General features: G+C 36.5%; 1 protein-coding gene across 1 annotated transcript in view; it reads right to left on the bottom strand.

The window, feature by feature from the left end:
- Nucleotides 1-21,653, bottom strand: part of LOC120635992 — a 107,910-nt gene that overhangs the window by 75,130 nt on the left and 11,127 nt on the right. The window contains exons 4-12 of the mRNA XM_039907213.1: nt 10,611-10,668; nt 9,162-9,352; nt 7,444-7,582; nt 6,592-6,785; nt 4,487-4,662; nt 3,494-3,673; nt 2,615-2,737; nt 1,269-1,432; nt 504-631 (exon numbers count right to left, since the gene is read on the bottom strand). Of these exons, the coding sequence (XP_039763147.1) occupies nt 504-631; nt 1,269-1,432; nt 2,615-2,737; nt 3,494-3,673; nt 4,487-4,662; nt 6,592-6,785; nt 7,444-7,582; nt 9,162-9,352; nt 10,611-10,668 (1,353 nt within the window). The remainder of the gene's footprint in view (nt 1-503; nt 632-1,268; nt 1,433-2,614; nt 2,738-3,493; nt 3,674-4,486; nt 4,663-6,591; nt 6,786-7,443; nt 7,583-9,161; nt 9,353-10,610; nt 10,669-21,653) is intronic.

Below are 21,653 nucleotides of genomic sequence, written 5' to 3'. Positions count from 1 at the left end.
AAATTAACTGATCATTATCAACACGTTACTGGCCCACTACAGGGCACGGGTATCTTAAGCCGTAGTCCAACACGCTAGCCCAGTGCCGATTGATAGACTTCACACTGATTTGAAAATATTATTATCTCAATGTTTTCCTACGACGATAAAGCAAGTGATATTTTAATTGCTTTGAATTAAAAACGCACATAACTCAGAAAAGTTAGAGGCGAGCTCGTGGCGGCGAAAATACGCGGTTCCTCCGAAATGGAGGCTAAAGCCTCTAAACATTACTCTTGCTGATATACGCGAAGAAATAAATTACATAAGAAGCAATATACTCTATAAATTTTATGTCCTTCCTACATGCCCTAAATAAGCACCAAATCAACTTGATTTTTGGCATAACTTGAAAACGAACGGTTCCTACGGAATATAAAAGCACATAAACGCCGACGAAGTACGCGAATAGCAATTAGTATGAATAGACAAACAAAGGCTGATGTTAGCATAATTTTACATACCTTCGACTATTGGAGGCACTTCACTAAGCGCATCCCGTATTACAGCCAGTCGATGCAGCAATCCATTGGACATATTGACCAGCATTGGTCTTACTCGAATAGTCAACATGCTCTGTTCCTCCCAGTCACTAAAAAAACATAATAAATATAACAACCGCCTTAGATTTTAGCCCCTGACGCACTGGTGGGCACTGTTTGATAAGCGGGAGATATAGTTATCGATTTTCTCTGGTCTGTTCTGGTAGCTCTTCGGACGTTACTAGATAATTAGCCACTTTACTGACAGATGTAGCCCTCTGGTAAGATAAATTAGAACATACCCCTATAAGTTTAGCCCGCTACTATCTTAGACTGCATCTACTTACCTACGACTTACGATTTATCTTACTTACCTAAAGGTAAGAGATTTTTGTAAAGGGCTAGCTAATAAAATATTTAATAGAACATAGGCTTGCTTGCACGCAATTAATACGTCGTATTCAAGCATCGCAATACTAGAAAGTCGAAGTACAATTGATCTTATTTAAAACTGTATTAAAGCCCGAACATCCTTACAATTCTGTCATGTCAATATTTAATCATGAAACGTTTTACATATATCCTGCTACCCAAATGTGTTCTCCTACCAAAGACACTCCAGATTACATATTGCATTTTGAATACATTTTCTACGTATAATGTGAAAACATCGAAATCACATCACTGCGTCATGTCGGGGAGATTGAAAATTTGAGAGTTTTTAAACAAAAGAATAAAGAAGCTCACCTGTATTCAAAATCCCATATCGGTTTTTCGTTCGGAATTGAAATGCTCGATTGTGGAGCTCTAACGTGATTCAACTCAAGATAAATAACAGGCTTCATGTCCTGCCAAAAAGGATCCATGTCTTCCTCTGTCTCACTCTCCTCATCGTAGTAAAATCTTGGCAACTATAAATTACAAGTTCATAATCATCATCTCACAGACGACATTAAGCGCGTCGCAGGTAGCCGCTGGATCCAAGCGGCTCAAAACCGTGGAACTTGGAACTCCCCACAAAAGACCTATGTCCAGCAGTGGACGTCTATCGGTTGATGTGATGATGATGAATCATCATCATCATCATTATCAACTCATTACCAGCCCACTAGAGGGCACGGATCTAGTCCCAGAACGAGGAGAATTCCACCACGAGCCGAGTACGGATTGGTAGACTGCACACACAAACAAGTGACATTTTCAATTCCTTACATTAAAAAGGCACATAACTCCGACAATAGAATTATTAGTCGGCAATTTTCAAGTTTTCACTTGTGTAAAAATGATATTGCTAAATAACTCTTGTTATTTATCGTACCGTCACGTCAAAATAGTTACGCCCTGTTTTGTCACACTTCAACTGACCGCACCTTCATATGTCGGAACGTGACAAAACATGCTATACAACTTTTACTATTATGGGGGAGTAGCGGTCTCCACATTAGCCTAGCTAGTTGGCGTCATAAGATCTTACATCGCACTACCGAAGTTTTCACAAATGAGGGCCACATATGGTCCCCTAGCACAACAACAGATCGGAGGAAGATCTTCCCATTGTTACCGTCGAGTGCATTACTATGGCTCCCGTAAATTGTTGACCCCGACGTGATCATCGAATCACACAACCTACACACGCAACGCACGAACGCACGCGCGACGCACTATGTACTCCTGACGCAAACATCGCACACACACGATTGGTTAGACAGAGTCACACCACAAAAAGTGCACATCGACGTCGTTCGATCTTTGAAGTACATCAATGACGGTTGATCCGGCAACGCATCGCCGTCGCTCCACGACCATGAGGCACGTTAACAGCGATGGTCGATTCTCCCACATTGACGTTTATCTCTAAAGCACTGCTATTTTCCAGTTCCGAAGGAGAGTCCTGTGGCGGTCTTCACTGCAATCTAGCTAGATGGTGCCTCAGGATCCTACATCGCGCTATTGAAGTTTTCACTGATGACGACCACATTAGGTCCCGATCACAATACCAGCTCGGAGGAAGATCTTCCCATTTTCCCAGCTCCCGTACAGGGTTTAAAGTACATAAGTAAGTTCAGTAGTAAAGTTTTCTCTATTACACTTACCTCTTCCTCTTCGGCCAAAGCGGCCTCAACCGCTTGGTTACTCAACTCCTCCTCTACCCAACTCCAGGGTTCTTCGTTGGGATCTACTATTTTTTCCAGGTATACTGTTGGTTTTTCATCATTCTGTGTACCAATGGATAAAGTAAATGAATACATTGTTTATCAGCGAATAGTGAACTTAAAGGTGAATTCCTACTGCGCTAGCCGATAAAATGCAAAGCATTTCTTCAAATCTTAAATGTTTTGGGTAGCTGCGATACGATCCCGTCAAGAAAACTCACCCTGTTTATTAACGAAAGGTACTATATTTTGCACGACTGACGCCTGGACATAGCTCATTGTAGCAAGAACATAGAAAATGTTAAGAAAGTTCAAAACATCTTCGCCGATAACATTCGCGGCTGCGTTTTTAAATATCGCTGAGCGCATTGCATTGCAAGGACAGCGTAAGTTCTTGGCGTAGGAAATCTCAAAAGTGTATGAAAATGCAATCAAAGATTATACTTATTACATTCATACATATATAGGCGAATGATAAATAAATAAATAAATATACTACGACAATACACACATCGCCATCTAGCCCCAATTTAAGCGTTACTTGTGTTATGGGTACTAAGATGACTGATGAATATTTTTTATATATAATATACATAAATACTTAGAATATACATATAAACACCCAGACACTGAAAAACATTCATGCTCATCACACAAACATTTTCCAGTTGTGGGAATCGAACCCACGGCCTTGGACTCAGAAAGCAGGGTCGCTGCAAACTGCGCCAATCGGCCGTCAAATGATGTAAGGAATCAATATCTTATTCATATACCGCTTCCATCTATTCCTTCGTTGGTAATAAAAAAAAAGATGTTTACCGTATTGTCGAGGTGGCCGCACGCGCACTTTCCGTGCGAGGCAAGAGTTAGATTCCTTGCGGCCATTTTTAAATATAAAAAAGATGGCGAGCGCATTCTACAATTGATGACCGCGTCTGTGGCAGTCAGTTCGCAGATGCTACGACGTCGTTTGCGACCGGCGCCATCTGTTTCCGTAATCTAAAAGATAAATTACCTTTTTATATTACCGTCTATTCGATCTACAGTATTTCGTAACGATATGCAATGTTTAGTGTTTATGGTATTAAGCAAGTAATTACATTCAAAATTTAAAAACCTGCCGCCCCAATTAATAGATCCCCAATAAAAAGAGTAATCCCCAATAAAATAAGTAATTAACTATTTTGTGGTGGCGGCCATTTTAGATTTGAAATGAACATTATTCTAATTGTCAAGCCCTTTTATTTGATACATTGATGGCGTTGTGAAACAATATGTAATCCGCCATTTTGCGGCGCCATTTTAAATCAAAATCGATGCCACAGACAGACACACATCTAGGCGCTTCAAACTTATAAAACCCCGTCGTTTCTGCGGGAAAAATAAACTGCGTTTTTGTGATTATTAAAGCAACTGTTCGAATTATATACCAATTCGAATATGTTTTTCGTTAAACTGTTTTGTTTTGTTTTAATTTAAGTTATGTTTTTTGTTTCTGTTTTAAACTTCATTCATTATACAGCGTTTCCTTCGTTACAACAATAGTATCATTGTAAACTTAAAGCGAACCCGCACTTGTGTTTTGTTTAGATACGCATGCCAGATTGCCAGTAATTGGGTTTTCACTACAACTTAATGTTTCTCAATTGTGTCGTTCCTAAGCTAGTTTCAGTGTATAACCTGTGTGTTTCAGATGAACCTAATTAATAAATAAATTAAAACGGAATAAACGGAAGAGTTATATCATCAAATAAAATTGCTCTTTCGTTTTGTTTTTATATCGGTGAAACAAGTTTGTCGGGCACCACTTACCCAGAAGGCCAAAGATACTTGTTCAAAGTATGCGGTAAAAGCCAGAACTGCGGGAGTGGCAGTAGCCCGTGTTTCTTCAACGCCCTCACGGTCCATCCAAGTAGGAAGCCAGGACCAGGCCCACTCTGACCAGCTTTCATTTCCAACGCGGTCTGCAGAGCTGGATGTTGAGGTATCTGTGGTAGAAGGTACGAATCATATTTTTAACATAGAAAACGACAGTGAAGCAGAAGTTCCTAATATTTCCTGCCTTCCGAACCGTTTGTAGAGTCAACAGACATATTTAACCGTCAATAGTGATTATCAAGTAGGCCTACCTGAATTCACAGAATTATGTTTATTACTTTGGCCTCCTTTCACGGAGCAATGCAGGAATCGTCCAATGATTTGTCAAAGGCGCCTGGACCGATATGGATTTTTTTTTCAAAAGCGTGTACTTCTCAGGTGGTCCTATTGTCATCAGGTCTAACAATACACAAGGAACACCGGCTAAAGTTAAAGTCCGTGTAGGGTCAAAACATTTTGGACTCTTACTCTTTCTAAACATAGCGTTAACGTGTTTTTATGTTGCTAAATTTCTGAGATAATATATGACACACAGAGACATGTGATGCTACAGATTCGCTCCAAGTAAGCCAGCATTATTTCTGATTACATTGCCATGTTTCCATACAATCTACCATGTTTCTTAAAATCTTGAGTGCACGATAAAAATTATCTGATAAATAATTTAACATACTGATTAATGACTAATTCTCGAAATAATGTATAATGAGCAAATAATTATAATTAAGGTACTCACTACCATATTTGTAGTGGAACAAAAAAAGCGCATCTTGATGTTACGGTTCTGCAAGAGCAGTGACGATTGTAGGTGAAGAAAACTGCATAGCGAACTATTTTCTAAAATTGTCGTAAAATAGGTCTATTACTTGAAAAAAAGTGTGTATAATCACTTACCGCAAGGTGAAATTGGAAACTTGCAATGGAATAAAAATTATTAAAAAAAACTACACTAACATCTAACTCATCATCAACAGCCTAAAACCGTCCAATGCTGGACAAAAGGCCTCTCCCAACGGGAGGGCTTGCCCATAATCACATCGCTGGGCCGACGGGTTGGTTATCACAGAAGATGGTAGTAGTAGCACAAATAACGCTGCTGCACGTTCTTCGTTATATTCCCTTAGTCAGCTCGTACGACACCCGCGGAAAAAGTGGGTTGGTGAACTGTATTCTCATCAGCCGTCACCACACTGCACACCCCCTTCTGAGAACTACCCATCCTTACTAATATTATAAATGCGAAAGTGTTTGTTAGTGTGTGTGTTTGTACTACCTTTACGTTCTAACTAAGCAACCAATAAAGTTGATTTTTGGGAAAAAGCTAGTTACAAGGAAGGTGTGTGACATATACTACTATACAACGTGTAAAAGAAAACCGAAATAATAATTCACAGGCTTTAGATGTACATTACTGTACTGTCTCTGAGACTTATCCATGAAACTCAAACGCTCATAGTTTTTCAGTTAACCACTTTCATAGCTTTTTACTGAAAGAAATCAGGGTACGTGCAAAAATTACAAGGCGGTAGTTCACCCAGACCATTCCTACATTAATATATATTTGTGCAACCCTCTCGAGGACAAAAATCTTCCATAGTGAAGATTAGCGTAATGTAATTGAGATTTGAACAATGTATTTTTTATTTATAATATACAGGTTTAAATTTATTTTTTATTTATTTAGGTAACGACATCAAATGCAAAATTAAAATCAATTGATTACTGTCACTTTATTAGGTACGCGTCGCGTAGCGCAGGTACTAAGCGCGTGTCGGTCTTTCATCTTCAATAGGCGTGTCATAAGTAAGCACTTAGAATATTTTGAATTAGTTTTTATGGCAAAATAAATATGCTTCTTTTGATTTAATATTTTCACCTTGTGATTCGCTGTGAAATATACATATGCACCCTTCAACGGTATTTCGTAATTCGGTTACACGTTGTATATATCCCTACGGGATTTTATAATTTAAAAAAAACCGTAATAAAGGCGGTCTTAGAACGTGGGCTAGAACTAGTAGTAGTATAAAAGTACATACGAGGTGGCGTTGCCTGAACGTTAGCTTGTGCAGGTGGTGGTGTGTTCGGCACCACAGGGCTGCGCTCCCTGAGTAAACGTAGCAGCAATACCAGCTGCTCGTTGTGAACGTCCCAAGCTAGCCTACTGGAGAAGAGCTGGATGCTGATGATGCGTGCGCGACGTGTGTTCGCCGATGCAAGGCGCGTCAACACTCTGTGCAATAATAAAGTTTACTATGAAAATAATGAAAAAAAAATTTTTTTTTTCCTATAATCGGTGATACGTGATTATGCAGTCTATGCTGGTAGCGGGCTAAACTGTTAGGTTGTATGCCAGTTACATTTAAAACATACTCCTAATCGGTATCTACGCGACATCGCACCGGAACGATAAATCACTTAGCGGCACGTCTTTGTCGTTAGGGTGGTATCTAGCCTTTAAATAAAGTTAAGTAAATTTTTAAAGTTACCTATAGCCAAAGAATTAAAAACATACAGAACCCTTATTCAGCCGTTATTGCATGAAGTGCATTATGTCAAAAAACAGCGAAAGCGTCCCACGCTCGTTTGACTTCACACCCGCAGAATGTTGCTTACTCCCAAACTTTTCTTATTTTCCCGTTTTATGGTAAGCGGCTAGAATATTAGAGGCAAAATAATCACCGTCAACTGCTAAATAGAATGAAGTGAAAAACAGCCTGTTCGAAAAAGCGGTTTTTGATGCTTCAATATTAGTAATGTACAAGGTTTCTGTATGTTCTTGATGCTGTACCAGAGAAACTAGCAAATATTTTTTTTACTATAGCTAGCAAGCGAGCTGTTATCCTTGAAAAACCTCTTAATAATATTAGGAAATATGAAATAGGACTTACCTTAACTCCAGCTGGCAGCGGTAAAGCAACGGCTCGTGGAAGAACCGGATTTTGCCATCGGAATCACTCTTGTCCAGGCATAATGTCAAGTCATCCAAGCGCACTAGCCGCCGGATGACTGGGTTCTCTTGGTCTATGTCTGTTGGATTATAGGTATAATTATATTAAAAACGTTTTAAATTACACTTGCTGTAACGGTGAAGAAAAACATCGTGAAGAACCCGCATGCCTAAGAGTTCTCCAGAATGTTCTCAAGGGTGTGCGAAGTCTAACTGCTTCTCTTCTAATCTGCGCTTGACTAGCGTCGTGGACTGCGGCCTAGAAGCTTCTGATTCTAAGTGGAGATCCGTGCCCTGTAGTGGGCCGGTATTGGCTTGATGATGATGATAACAAACTGTTGATTTTAAAAAATTTCTTAAGGTAAAGCCTGACGAGGAAAATAAAAATAATTCGCCATATTGCGGATACGAAAATGGAACTATTTTTTTTGTACAATTACTCTGTGAAATGTATTTCCATGCAAAGGTGGCACCCCCAGAGCGGGTTTTTTTATCCCGGTCAAGCTTTACTTAACAATTCTGACAAATCTGTTTTGTGACGGTGTAATATTGCGGATAAAAATGGAACTATGTTTTTGTACAATTACTCTGTGAAATGTATTTCCATGCAAAGGTGGCGCCCCCAGAGCGGGGCTTTTTTATCCTGGTCAGGGTTTAATTAACAATTTTGACAAGTCTCTTTTGTGACGGTGTAATATTGCGGGTAAAAATGGAACTATTTTTTTTGTACAATTACTCTGTGAAATGTATTTCCATGCAAAGGTGGCGCCCCCAGAGCGGGTTTTTTTATCCCGGTCAAGCTTTACTTAACAATTCTGACAAATCTGTTTTGTGACGGTGTAATATTGCGGATAAAAATGGAACTATGTTTTTGTACAATTACTCTGTGAAATGTATTTCCATGCAAAGGTGGCGCCCCCAGAGCGGGGCTTTTTTATCCTGGTCAGGGTTTAATTAACAATTTTGACAAGTCTCTTTTGTGACGGTGTAATATTGCAGGTAAAAATGGAACTATTTTTTTTGTACAATTACTCTGTGAAATGTATTTCCATGCAAAGGTGGCGCCCCCAGAGCGGGTTTTTTTATCCCGGTCAAGCTTTACTTAACAAATCTGACAAATCTGTTTTGTGACGGTGTAATATTGCGGATAAAAATGGAACTATGTTTTTGTACAATTACTCTGTGAAATGTATTTCCATGCAAAGGTGGCGCCCCCGGAGGGGTTTTTTTTTTATCCCGGTCAGGCTTTACTTAACAATTCTGACAAGTCTGTTTTGTGACGGTGTAATATTGCGGATAAAAATGGAACTATATTTTTGTACAATTACTCTGTGGTATTTCCATGCAAAGGTGGCGCCCCCAGAGCGGGATTTTTTATCCTGGTCAGGCTTTACTTAATAATTCTGACAAGTCTGTTTTTTGACGGTGTAATATTGCGGATAAAAATGGAACTATTTTTTTGTACAATTACTCTGTAAAATGTATTTCCATGCAAAGGTGGCGCCACCAGAGCGGGTTTTTTTTTATCCTGGTCAGGCTTTTCTTAAAAAGCCAAGCATGCTCTTCAAAGCGATGCTCTGTTTATAGATGATAGTTTCCACTAATAATTGATAAAAAAAAAAACTTTGAGAAGAGGCAATTAATAAGAATAGAACATACCAGCAAAGGTTGGCTTCCACGCTTGCCCGACACTATCAATTGCAAGGTGTTTTATGGTCAACGAGAGTGTGATGTCATCATGAACATATTTCACTATAAGAGAGTGAACTCGGATTGCAATGTTGCTGACGATCCGACGCACTAAGTCCTGAATGTACCCCGAAGGAGCTTCTACCACTTGAGAGCGGTTACTGAAACAGAAAAAAAAACGTTTTAGCGATAAGGCCGCCTTTGCACTTATCTTTATAATTTATTCTTCTGCTTTTTGTGTATTATCTATTTTATCCCCTGACAAGGGATAAAATTAACGTATCCACCTTCCAAAGCACGACAACAGGGAATTGGAGAAGTTTACCCCAGGTTATTTTTACACGTATGTTATTTACATATTATTTCCCCCTGAGCGCCCATGGTTTATGTCAGAGAATTAAGGACAAACATCCTTTCAGCCACTATTGCATACAGTGCATTGTGTCTACAGCAGTGAAAAGCCTCGCGCACGTCTCACTTCATAACCCGAACCCACAAAACAATCCAAGATGGATGAACCGATTTTGATTTTGATAGATGAAATTACTCTAAAGATTTCTTAGTTATGTTTGACGAAATCGGTCCAAAATGGCGGATTACATATTTTAACTCAACTCCCTCAATATGTGTATCAAATCAAGGGGCTTGAATAGATTATTATACAAGATGGCCGCCAGAAAATGGCAAAACATATATCTTATTTTCGCAACTTCCTCAATATGGGTACCAAAAAAGGACTCGACTAGTCGGATAATGTACAGCAAAGGGCGGTCATACGGTTGATGCTCTGCAAGTCAATGCAGTGGATACTATCAATTTCATAATTTCACGTCCAGAATTTTCAGAGAGAAAAGTCCAATACATAAAACTATATTTAGCGTGACCAAAGATTAGAATCCAGCACTCCAGAAAAGGAACAAATAATTAACGCAAGTGCCTCTCAGGCCGAGACATGACCAATCAAGGCAGGCGTCAACAGCTAAATAGACATCCTTCTTATGGAATGCGGATCAAGCTGAACTAAATGCCCAAGAAATAAAGGATACCCCTTCTGCAGAAATGAGAAGATTTGTAGAAGAAACAGAGTTACAGATAAAGAAGAGTCACAAAGCTGACGTGTCAATGGGCGGGGCACATTTCTCGGACAATCGATGGAGTTGGTACTTGTAATGGGGGTCGGGAGGCAAAGTACGCCTGGAGTGGAGCCCTAGAGCTCGACGACCGCGGGGGGAAGGAGGTGACGTTAACTTTAAGGATGCTTCTTGTAAGGCTTGGGCCTCGGGTTAGGATTCGGACAAACGCACCCGTGACCTTGGATGCGACCAACATCTGGATGACGTTAAAAATCGACATGAGAAATAGAATCTAGACCCTGAGAGTTGATATTTGTAAGTACTGAGCACGATTCCTACGACTTACTTGATAGTCTCCTGCGCGGGGCCTTCGTCTGGCGGCGGATTTAAACTGAGGATGCATTCTGTAAAAAGAAAAATGTGGATTAAAAAAAATGTTCACTCACTGATCAAAACCAGTAGTTTTAGCAAAATAATCAATCAAGGTCCAGTAATCAACAGACTATTATGAAACATATTGCGGTCGTTTCGGACAATTGGACCTGGTAGGCGGCAGCGGTCAGATTACCTAAATGGTTGTTTTTTTACTGCACTTAATTAATATCAAATGCAATTAATTACAACTGCCACGTTGGTCTAACAGTGAGCATGATCGTCTAAGGATTCTAAGGGATAAAACCCACGTCTGGATGATGTTACAAATTAGGAAGTACACGAGACCAATAAGGCAGTTAAGCGGCACAGGGAGAGGAGTCGGACTAAGAATCAGTCCATACGCCCCCGTGACCGCAGATGAGACCCACGTCCGGATGACGATAGAAATTTAGAAGTACACGAGACCAATGAGGCAACTAAGCAACAGAGGGAAAGGACTTAGACTAAGAATTAGTTGGATGAGACCCATGTCCGGATGACATTAAGTATTGGGAAGTTCACGAGACCAATGAGGCAGTTGAGCAGCAGAGGTATAGGAGTTGAACTTAGAATTAGTTCTTAGGCCCACGCGACCGTGGAGGAGACCCATGGCTGAATGATGTAAGAAGTTGGAATGGTACACGAGACCAATGAGGTAGTTAAGCTGCAGAGGGCGAGAAGTTGGACTAAGAATTATTCCATAGACTGGACTGGACTAAGAATATGTCCGTACGCTCCCGGGGCCATGGATGAGACTTAAAACAGGATGACGTCAGAAATCAGGAAGAACTAGGCCGCGGTAGTTAAGTACCAGAAAAAAAAGAAATAGTATACACTAGTACAAGAAAATTACGCACCACAGACCCCCCCCCCCTTTCCCCCGGGACACACTAAATTCCGGCACCGGAGCATTTTCTGAAGATCATGCTCCGGTGCCGGAGCTCAGGTGTAAAGTGAGGAACTCCTCGAACGAGCGCTGTTTATGTACCCCTTTCCTACCTCCCTCACCTTTAACTTTTTGCACCCCCTAGAGCCACCCACAAATATACTTTGACAATACCGAGCTGAACGCCCAATTTAAGCCTTTAATAAACTGGTGGTTTGAGTAAGCGGGGACGCTATTGTTTTTTGGAACACGGAGCTGAAAACAATTAAGTTCTTATTTTTAGGGTACGGTAAAGCGAGGAACCATTCTTTATTTCAATCCATCGATCTATCTGTACCTATGTCACAGCCATTAAAACTACTAACACTGCTATATTTCACCGTTAGGACACATTTACATCTGCACGAAAACTTTTGCAACAAGTCTTACGACAGCCCTTTAGAGAAAACTCCTATAGCGAGTGGAAGATAAATTTTGGAACGTTAGTTCTACTGAGAAGCGTTGATACTCCAGTGGCACTTTGACTTCACTCTTGGAATGCCGAGTTCGAATGCCAGAACGCGCCTGAACTTTTCTAAATTATATGCGTGTTTATTACTTAAATATCACTTACTTCAACGGTGAAAGTAAGCATCGTGACTAAACCTGCATACCAGAGAGTTCTATAATGTTCTCAGGTGCCTGCTGGGATTCAATCTCGGCCCCCCCCCGAAAGTCAAGTCGGAGTCCTACCACCTGGGCTTATTGCCAAATAAAAGATGAATGGCGAGTTCCCATATAGTTTTAGACCAAGATTAAAAATCCACGTTCACGAGTAAAAATTATACTACTTAGTAGTACTCAACCGGACTAACAAAAAAATCAATAGAAGTCAATCAAAGCAAATAGGGAGAAAAAAAACATTTATATAATTGTTAAGTAAGGTTACGTATACCTTTCATCAAAAGAGAAATGGCCATTATTTATTACCTGTCTCACTACTTATTACCAAGAGAATATGCTTTATTTTAGTGTACTGCTTTTCTATTTTAATTGCCAGTGGCACAATATCATTACGCAGTATAAAACAAAAGTCGCTCCCTTCGTGGTACGCTTAGATTTTTTAAACTATGCAACGGATTTTAATGCAGTTTTCAGCAATAGATACCAGTTATTCAAGAGTAAGGTTTATATTATGCAGTATATACATGCATATTAAGAGAAAAGGCAAGAAATCCAAAGATTTGTAATGTCTTAATAAACTTATTTTATTCTGTGAAATCGTAAGTCTAAAATCACGCCAATTTGTCACAAAATCAGTAACATTCCAAGAATCCACTATAATGCGCAATTAGCACAAAACAGTCAAAATGGGAAAAGACCACGAATAACATTTGAATGAGTTGTCAGTTGACAATTGACATTGGACAATGCTATTTGGAACCTAAAGTTGACCCTGCAATTAGAACGTTTTTTTTTTAAATCTTTTACTTCTTAAAATATAGCGTTTGCACAGAAATATACTTTGAAAAGTATTCATACCAACTTTGAAAAGTATTCATACCAAATTAATAATTTCGGAGTCTGAACGGTTTCTAAAATAGCTCGGTCCATTTTTGCCATTCTCCATGGCGCATGTTTTTCACACAACATGTGTGACGCGGTGTAAGAATAAACAGTTGTTCGAAAAAACCTACTGTTACTTTATATTAATTAGACAGTACTGGATGGATGCCACTCTCAGATTAATGAATATAATCACAAGTATCGTCAAACGTCTATGGAAGTTAGACAGATGAGCGGGTCCAGTCTTATTTGTAAACTTGCAACAAGTTTTAAAAATAAAAAAATAAATTCGCATTTTATATAACCTTGAACCATTTGCTATAACTATTATTACGGAACCCAAGGTGTCGCCACACACTTGACCAATTAGATTGTTTTATTATTATTCAAATGAAAACTGCTTTCTTAACGTTACTCGGCTAATTTGCGTCACTCGCTTTATGTTTCCATATCAAAAGGAAACCAAAAAAAGTTGCAAAACAGCCAAACTACACAACAAATTAAACTTATTTTCAGTTACTTGAATTTAAAGGGCTTTATATTTTTTGTTCTAGCTGAACAAAAACATAAAAAGCCCTCGTCTATTTTTTATTTTTTCAAACTGCCCTAAAAGCACGTACCTACCTACCTATCATCAAAGCAAACAACGACTCTCAGCTGTGTATAGAAAAACTCAAGACTTAAAAAGGCTACAGACAGTAGCACAAAACCACAGAATTAAGAACATATAGAATCCTCATTCCACCTTTTTTGCATGCAGGGCACAATGCAAAACATGTCAAAAAACAGTGAAATCGCACAGCGCACGTCTAACTGCACACCCGCGTGTGTTTACTAGCTCACAAACTTTCCCATTTCCCCCATTTCATTGTAAACGTTAAAAACATTAGAGGTAAAATAATTACTGTCAACTACTAAATGGAGTGAACTAATTGACCGCATTTTTGAGAAACACTACAAAGTGGAGTGTTTTTAGTTGTTTCAATATTTGTCGTGTCTCTGTATGTTCTTAATGCTGTGCACGAAACCCCCATAAAAAGAAATCATACGTAATCTGCAAATCTCATAATCAGACACGCAAAGCGTTTCTACCGCTACCGTGTGTAATATTACACGAACCATGAGCCACTTTCGTCGTCTCAATAACTAAAAATCTATTTAACAATTATTTATTGAAGCCCCTAAGATTAACTAGAGCCCCAAATTTCATAAATACAGCTCTCAACGGTTATTGAGATATCAAAGTCTAAAACGCTTGGTAGTTGTGTACAATGGTAAGCATCAGAAATCAGTGAACTATATCTGAACAATTGATTTTTAGTCACACCTAGCGCTTTTCAAAGCTTAAGAGCAAACACCCACTTTCGTATTTCTTTATATTTTTCTTAGGGTTTAGTATAATTAATAATTGACCTAGCGAAGCGAGGTTTTAGGTTTAACTTGGGTTAAATCGCATTTTATCGGCCGTCTGTCAAAGTTCTTTAAAGAATTAAGGAACGTAGTAACACAAAATCACAAATATTATGTAAATCTATGACCCAAATCTGAATTAAATTAAATTATCAAATAAATCAAATAATGAATCCTCAATTTTATAAATTTCAAATGCAATGCAAATTTTCGGAACCGACAGGATTTGAACCTGCGACTCTCTAGCAATCACGGCCTGAGCGCTTTAATCATCAAACTACGGCTCTCCAACCACCGATTCTGAAATTATTAAATGCCTTTTGTATTAGTTTTATAGCAATTGTAGCGATTTATGATCGTTTTTTATAAGTGTAAGTAAAATTAATTTTTAAAATAGTAAAATATACTATATACATATATACTTCTTCTTTTGCAGTCAAATAGTTGTACATCAAATATAGAGGTTCTATTTATTCTAAACATATATTTTCTTGTAGCAAACAATGTTGTAGCAAAGAAAAGAAAATATAGTGTTTTGAAACGAAATTTTGGAATCATATGGAACTTTACTTAAATTTTTTACATAAATTATGTTTTTGATGTCTATAAATGTTATAAATCAACTTGTACATTGATTTAACCCCCGACGCGAAATTGACGGGGTTTTATAAGTTTGTGTGTCATTCTGTGTCATCGTAATTTCCGAACGGGTTTTTTTTATTGTTTGATTTAATTTTCGGAATTTTTAACAAATGCTTCAATATGGGTATTAAATGAAAGGGCTAGACTAGTACAATAATGTGTGCTATATTGGAAGTCGGAGATTTTTTTAATTTTTTGGTGTTATAAGTACTTCTTTTGGCGCATTCGTGAAAAATAATGAGAACAAACTTTTACGATGCGCGTACAAAAAACCTACACCCCGAAGTTAACTATAGTCAACAAAGTAAAAGTTTGGACATCTACGTATGTTTGCATGAGAACTGACGACTGTATTCACGATATGTATTTATTTGTGATACGTAAACTAGGCAGTACTACATCATTAGCTCTAGAATTTACAATAAAATCAAAAGAGATATCACACTCATACACACACAACAGACACGCGCTAAACAAATTTATATATATATAATTATCTTATATAAGCAAACACTAGCTGACCCGTGCAACTTCGTCTGCACCAAATCGGTTATTACCGGAAAACACGTATAAAATTACATTTTCTAAAAATGAATCCCAGCTTGATCGATTTATCGCCCCTATTATAATTACTTTACTTTACCTTACTTGTACATGTACCTATGATAAAAGTAAATAAAATTATTTTATCTAGATAATGCGTTATACTAAAACTTTTCTAAAATTAATTACTTTTTTCTATTGTTAGTGTAGTCTTTTCTACAAACGCAGAATAAGGCGAAAGTCACATTTTTGAAAATATTTTGACAATTGTCACGCCAAAGAAGTATAACTTTTCACACAGTTCACAGTTCACACAAGTTATTTTCTATTATTCATATATTTATTAATTAAATGTGTGGCCTAGACTTTATATAATTGGCTCTTTCAGTTCAAAAAAAATAATAAAGCGAGCAGTAAATAGTCTTGACTTCATATTAAACAATAGGATTTTGAAAAAATATAAAACCGACTTCATTGTTAGTAATGTAATCTATTTTCTATAGATACCAAAAAAAATACACAACTTCGTCTACTTGGATATTTTTTCCAGTAATTTTAAATTAAAAATCTAACTACTGAAGTCTGAAACTATTTTGTTCAACCAATCTGAAAAGTATATTCTTTCAATAAAAAAAATCAAATTGGTATACAAATGACATAGTTCTGAGGGAGGAAAAATAATGGAAGAGGTTATAAAAAAGGATTTCCTTCTTTCTTTGTTAGTTTGTAATCGATAAACTTTGAAATTACTGAACCAATTTTAATAAATGATTTTACGCTTAAAAAGCTATTTTATCCAGAGGTACTGTACATATATCCCAAATCTCCCCTGCCGGGAAATTTACGTTTATAAGTATTATTTCTGCTGCTGTTTATTAGTAATTTAATATTAAGTTGTAACCACAGTGAATGCGACCGAAACCGCTGGGAGCAACTAGTGATAAATAATAACCAATAAAGAAATTATGTTATATATTCGAAGATTCTGTTAACCGATGTACGTTAACATTATTAGTAATATGACATTTGAATGCGTGTAATTTCGTTTCTGCTCTTGGCCGTTGGAGAATTTGCTCATTGGAAGCCAACGATAAGAGGAGCAACCATGTCATGGTGGTATTTGGAAAGGGCAATGGCAATACGTAGTTTCTTGTGTGTGCTCTTAGCCGTCGCGGAATTCATGTCATGGCAGCAGCCATGTCATTGTGATGCTTAGAATTGATTATTACAATTGAATGTGTCTACAGAATTACATGTCTGTGCTTTTAACCCTGACGGCAGCGTTGTGCCCATGTTATGTTAGCGCTTAGCCAATAACCATTTAATGGTGACTATCACAATTTAATGCGTGTATAAATTTCATGACTGTGCTTTTAGCCGTTGAGAAATTCCCTCAATCCCTACTAATATTATAAATGTCAATGTAAGTTTGTTTGTTACGCTTTCACGCAAAAACTACTTAACCGATCCTCTTGAAACTTTGTACAGATATTCTTGGAAGTGTTAGAAGTAATATAGGATATTTTATATCCCGACATTAAGCTCGGTTCCTTTGGGAGAGGGGATGAAAGTGTTTGACGTTTTTACACCATAACTTATTCCGACAAATTATTTAGATATTTTTTTTTGTGCTATAGAGGTTATAATATGTGTCCAATTTTGCCCAAACTGTGGTTGGTGATAGAGAACAGAACTCCTCAGCGGACAGCAGCAGACCCCTCATTTAAGGCTTAGCGATACTGAATACTTTAATTTTTTTTAGAACTACAACTAAATTTAATGCTACATCAAAAAACAAAATCAAACGCAGACTAAGTCGCGGGCAACAGCTAGTAGGCTATAAAATTGAACGCATATGTACAATTTCGCGTTTGTGCTCTTAGCCGTTGGCCGTTGGCGCGCTGGACGTTAACTCTAAGTGCAACAGCCATGACATGGTCAGAATGAACCGGCTCAATGGTATGATAATTATTTTTATTATAATAAATACAGAATATATATTTATGAATAGAAAAATAAGAGTAAATTTATAACACCATTAGAACAAAGGATTTACTAAGGCCTGCGCATTCTCATAAATAATGAAAATCTTCCCCTCTTTGAAATCCTCCTCTAAGAGGTGTACAACATTTCTATAATATAATATGACTAGCCGTTTCCCGCCCGCTTCGCTGGGCGAATTGAAAAAGGAAATAAATTACATTTTATGTTTCATTTTTATTTATTTTTTCATATTTTTATTATTCTCCTTTTTTTTTATTTTTGTATGAACATAAATAGGCCCCGCGGATAGAACTGTAAGCATCGATATTTTTTAGACTTACTCAAATTCCAAATTCCATCGATTTAGCCTGTATCTTTCATCCAGGTGATTTTTCTCACTAATATTCATTGTAACTTTCAATGTGCAATCATTATAACATTTCCGTGCCTTTCTTCCAAAAATTAATAATAATTGATATGAAGAAAAAAATTTGAAATGAGCATTGAAAGTTTAAGTTAAAGTCATTGCAAGTTAGTCCAGGGTCGATAATTTTTAAAACCAAAAAAAATCATAATAGGATGAAACCCATTAGAAAATGAGGGAAATATGATAAAAATTAAAGGAAAAATAATTTACGGGCGATCTGAGGTTGGGAAGGGGATGGGAGTGAGTTTTTAAGGGTATAAAACGGTTTTTCTCGATTTCCGGCAAAACTAAAAGTCCTATCGAAAAAAGTCAAATGGAAAAGTTGTAGATAATAAAAAGATCTAAAACTTTTGTATTTACACTTTTTTCACATAACCTCAAAATTTATGTGAAAAATTCAAAAAACCAAGTTTTTGGTTTTTTTTTTTATCTTTTACAAAAATTTTTTTTTTTAACGAAATTTTGTGAAAACTTACCTTTTTATGTCCCAAATACGCTGTAATTTATTTAATTAAAAATATTTATTTTTTCACCTTATTTTGAATTAATATCGAAAAAACACCCTAATTTTCAATCGAAAATTCACCCGTCAAAATATCAGCTTTTTTCAAAAAGTTGTTGTGGTTTCTGTTCGTTGAAATCTCTACTTTCCGATGGTGAAAAAAAAAATATATGTTACTATGGTAAATCTTCTCAGAAAATGCAAAAATTCAAAAAAAACGTGAATTCGAAAAATTTTTTATGGTTGAGTTGATTGATACAGATAAAAATAGAGATAGTATTTACCTTCCTATGCAGATTCGAAAAGTTTTTTTGTTTTTTTAAGTAAACTTGTCACAATTATCTTCAAGAAACTCAGCGTGCACGTGTATTTTTATAAACGATGTTGTATACTGTACTGTATTTCGAATACTGGTTAGGCTAGCGGCTGTAACAGCTGCTACGAAATATATAGTATATAATAGTAGGTATGTATGTAGTAAGACCCAGACCCGCCTAGCCCCTTCCCCACTTCTCCACGAAATACCTTTTGATGGGCTACAATTTTTCGTAGGTCACTCAGGTATATCTACTCAGGTATATATATAATTTATCTCAAAATAGTTATAAATAAGCATCTACGCATATAATTTAAAGAAAATTAGACAACTTTCTCCAAATATTGTAGATGTCTTATTAAATATTAATTTAATTAACTTATTTGTTTGTTAATTATAGTAGTATATTTTTATTTGCAATTTTTTTGTTATCAACGTCACATGTAATCTAACGTTTTTCGAGTAATTAAAGTCTAAATTTTAATAAATAGCTAAAAATTATTTATAATAATTAAAAAAAATTTTTCAAATTCAAGTTTTTTTTTAATTTTTGCGTTTTCTGAGAAGATTTACCATAGTAACATATATTTTTTTTTTTCACCATCGGAAAGTAGAGATTTTAACGAACAGAAACCACACCAACTTTTTGAAAAAAGCTGATATTTTGACGGGTGAATTTTCGATTGAAAATTAGGGTGTTTTTTCGATATTAATTCAAAATAAGGTGAAAAAATAAATATTTTTAATTAAATAAATTACAGCGTATTTGGGACATAAAAAGGTAAGTTTTCACAAAATTTCGTTAAAAAAAAAAAATTTTTGTAAAAGATAAAAATAAAAAACCAAAAACTTGGTTTTTTGAATTTTTCACATAAATTTTGAGGTTATGTGAAAAAAGTGTAAATACAAAAGTTTTAGATCTTTTTATTATCTACAACTTTTCCATTTGACTTTTTTCGATAGGACTTTTAGTTTTGCCGGAAATCGAGAAAAACCGTTTTATACCCTTAAAAACTCACCCCCATCCCCTTCCCAACCTCAGATCGCCCGTAAATTATTTTTCCTTTCATTTTTATCATATTTCCCTCCTTTTCTAATGGGTTTCATTCTATTATAATTTTTTTTCACTTTTCATTATTTTTAAAGGCTTCTACCCTGGTCTAAGTCTCATATGTGAAGTTGAAATCTGTCTAGGTTCAAGTGCGACGAATTTTCTGTTAACTAAAATTTTCTCCGTGACATCAATTTTTTATAGAAAATTAATTGTGCATGTTTTTTATGAATTCTATTGGAATAAGTAACTAAATTTCTTTTCCACATCTCATGTGCTTGGAAAATGCATTCATTTTAATCTGTTACATTTCCGCGATCCCGCAATAAAAGAATTCGTCGGTTATGTCGTCTGCAAAAGTCCGTTGATTGGATAGCTACATGTAAAGTTAAGTTTTTGAAACCTCTCAATGACTTTTTCTCCGCTGCCAAAAAGACGATTGTTGTAAGGAAATACACGAATATCCCTACATACACGAAGATCCCCACCAATTTTGGAGTCTGTAGAAGTTACAGGTTAGAAATAAAAATTTTTGATTTTAACACCCACCCCCGCAATTCCTGTCGGAAGTAGACTTTATTGAAATCCATTTTGAGATGTTCGTTATGTGAATCATAAAAGATTCCTACCATATTTAGAATTTTTAGAAGCTATATTTCGAAATTGAAATTTTTTATTGTTAACACCCACCCCCGCGAACCTTATTGGAGGTGATTCATTGTAAAATCCGCTCGAAGATCATTTTTATATTACATATAGAACACTCTCACTAAATTTGGAGTCTATAGGAGCTATCGCTTGGAAATTGAAAATTTTCATTGTTAACGCCCCCGCAATCTTCTTTGGGGTGGGATATCGTAAAATTTGTTCATAAATCATTTTTACATCACTTATAGAAAATTCCTACAAAATTTGGAGCTTGTAGCTGGAAAATTAAAAATATTAATTGTTAATACCCACCCCCGCAACCCCCTGTGGGGTGAGCTATCGTAAAATTCGTTCATAGCCTATTTCTACACCTCTTACAGAAGATTCCTACCAAATTTGAAGTCTATAGGAGCTATAGTTTAAAAACGGGAATTGTTCATTGTTAACGCCCCCGCAATCCCCTTTGGGGAATGAATTTCTTAAAATCTATTCATAGCTGACCTCTATATAGCAAAAGTAATATTCCTACCAAGTTTCACGTTTCTAAGTCTTATGGTTTCCGAGATTTCGTGGTGAGTGACTATATAGATGGGAATTCTTCGATTATCATCGAAATTTTTAACTTTTTATCGGGCTTTTTTAAAATTTTCTTACATACAAAACTTTCTCCTGACAATTCTGAAGATAAAAAGCCCAATTGGTCCAGCCGTCCTCCACTACCGTGAGTAGATTCTTAGCTGAATGTAAAAAACCATAATCCGTTTAATACACTCTGTTGAAATCCATGAAAACAAAAGAATCAAGAGAAAATGCTTATCTTTTGTTTTTATTAGCGGGATAAATGTTCATAAAAGTAAAACAGCAATTTAAAAATGAAGGAATGTTGGAATTCAAAAAATAGATAGCCATAAACCATCTAGGAAAAATTTCGCATCGAATGGTGGTAGTTTCATGTCGATACGATCAGTGGTTTAGGCGTGATTGAGCCTCTAACGAAGACCATTTTCATTATATATATATAG

The sequence above is a fragment of the Pararge aegeria genome, chromosome Z, assembly GCF_905163445.1.
Source record: "Pararge aegeria chromosome Z, ilParAegt1.1, whole genome shotgun sequence".
Taxonomy (NCBI): domain Eukaryota; kingdom Metazoa; phylum Arthropoda; class Insecta; order Lepidoptera; family Nymphalidae; genus Pararge; species Pararge aegeria.
The sequence above is the reverse complement of the archived record's forward strand: the minus strand, read 5'-3'. Positions and strand labels throughout refer to the sequence as shown.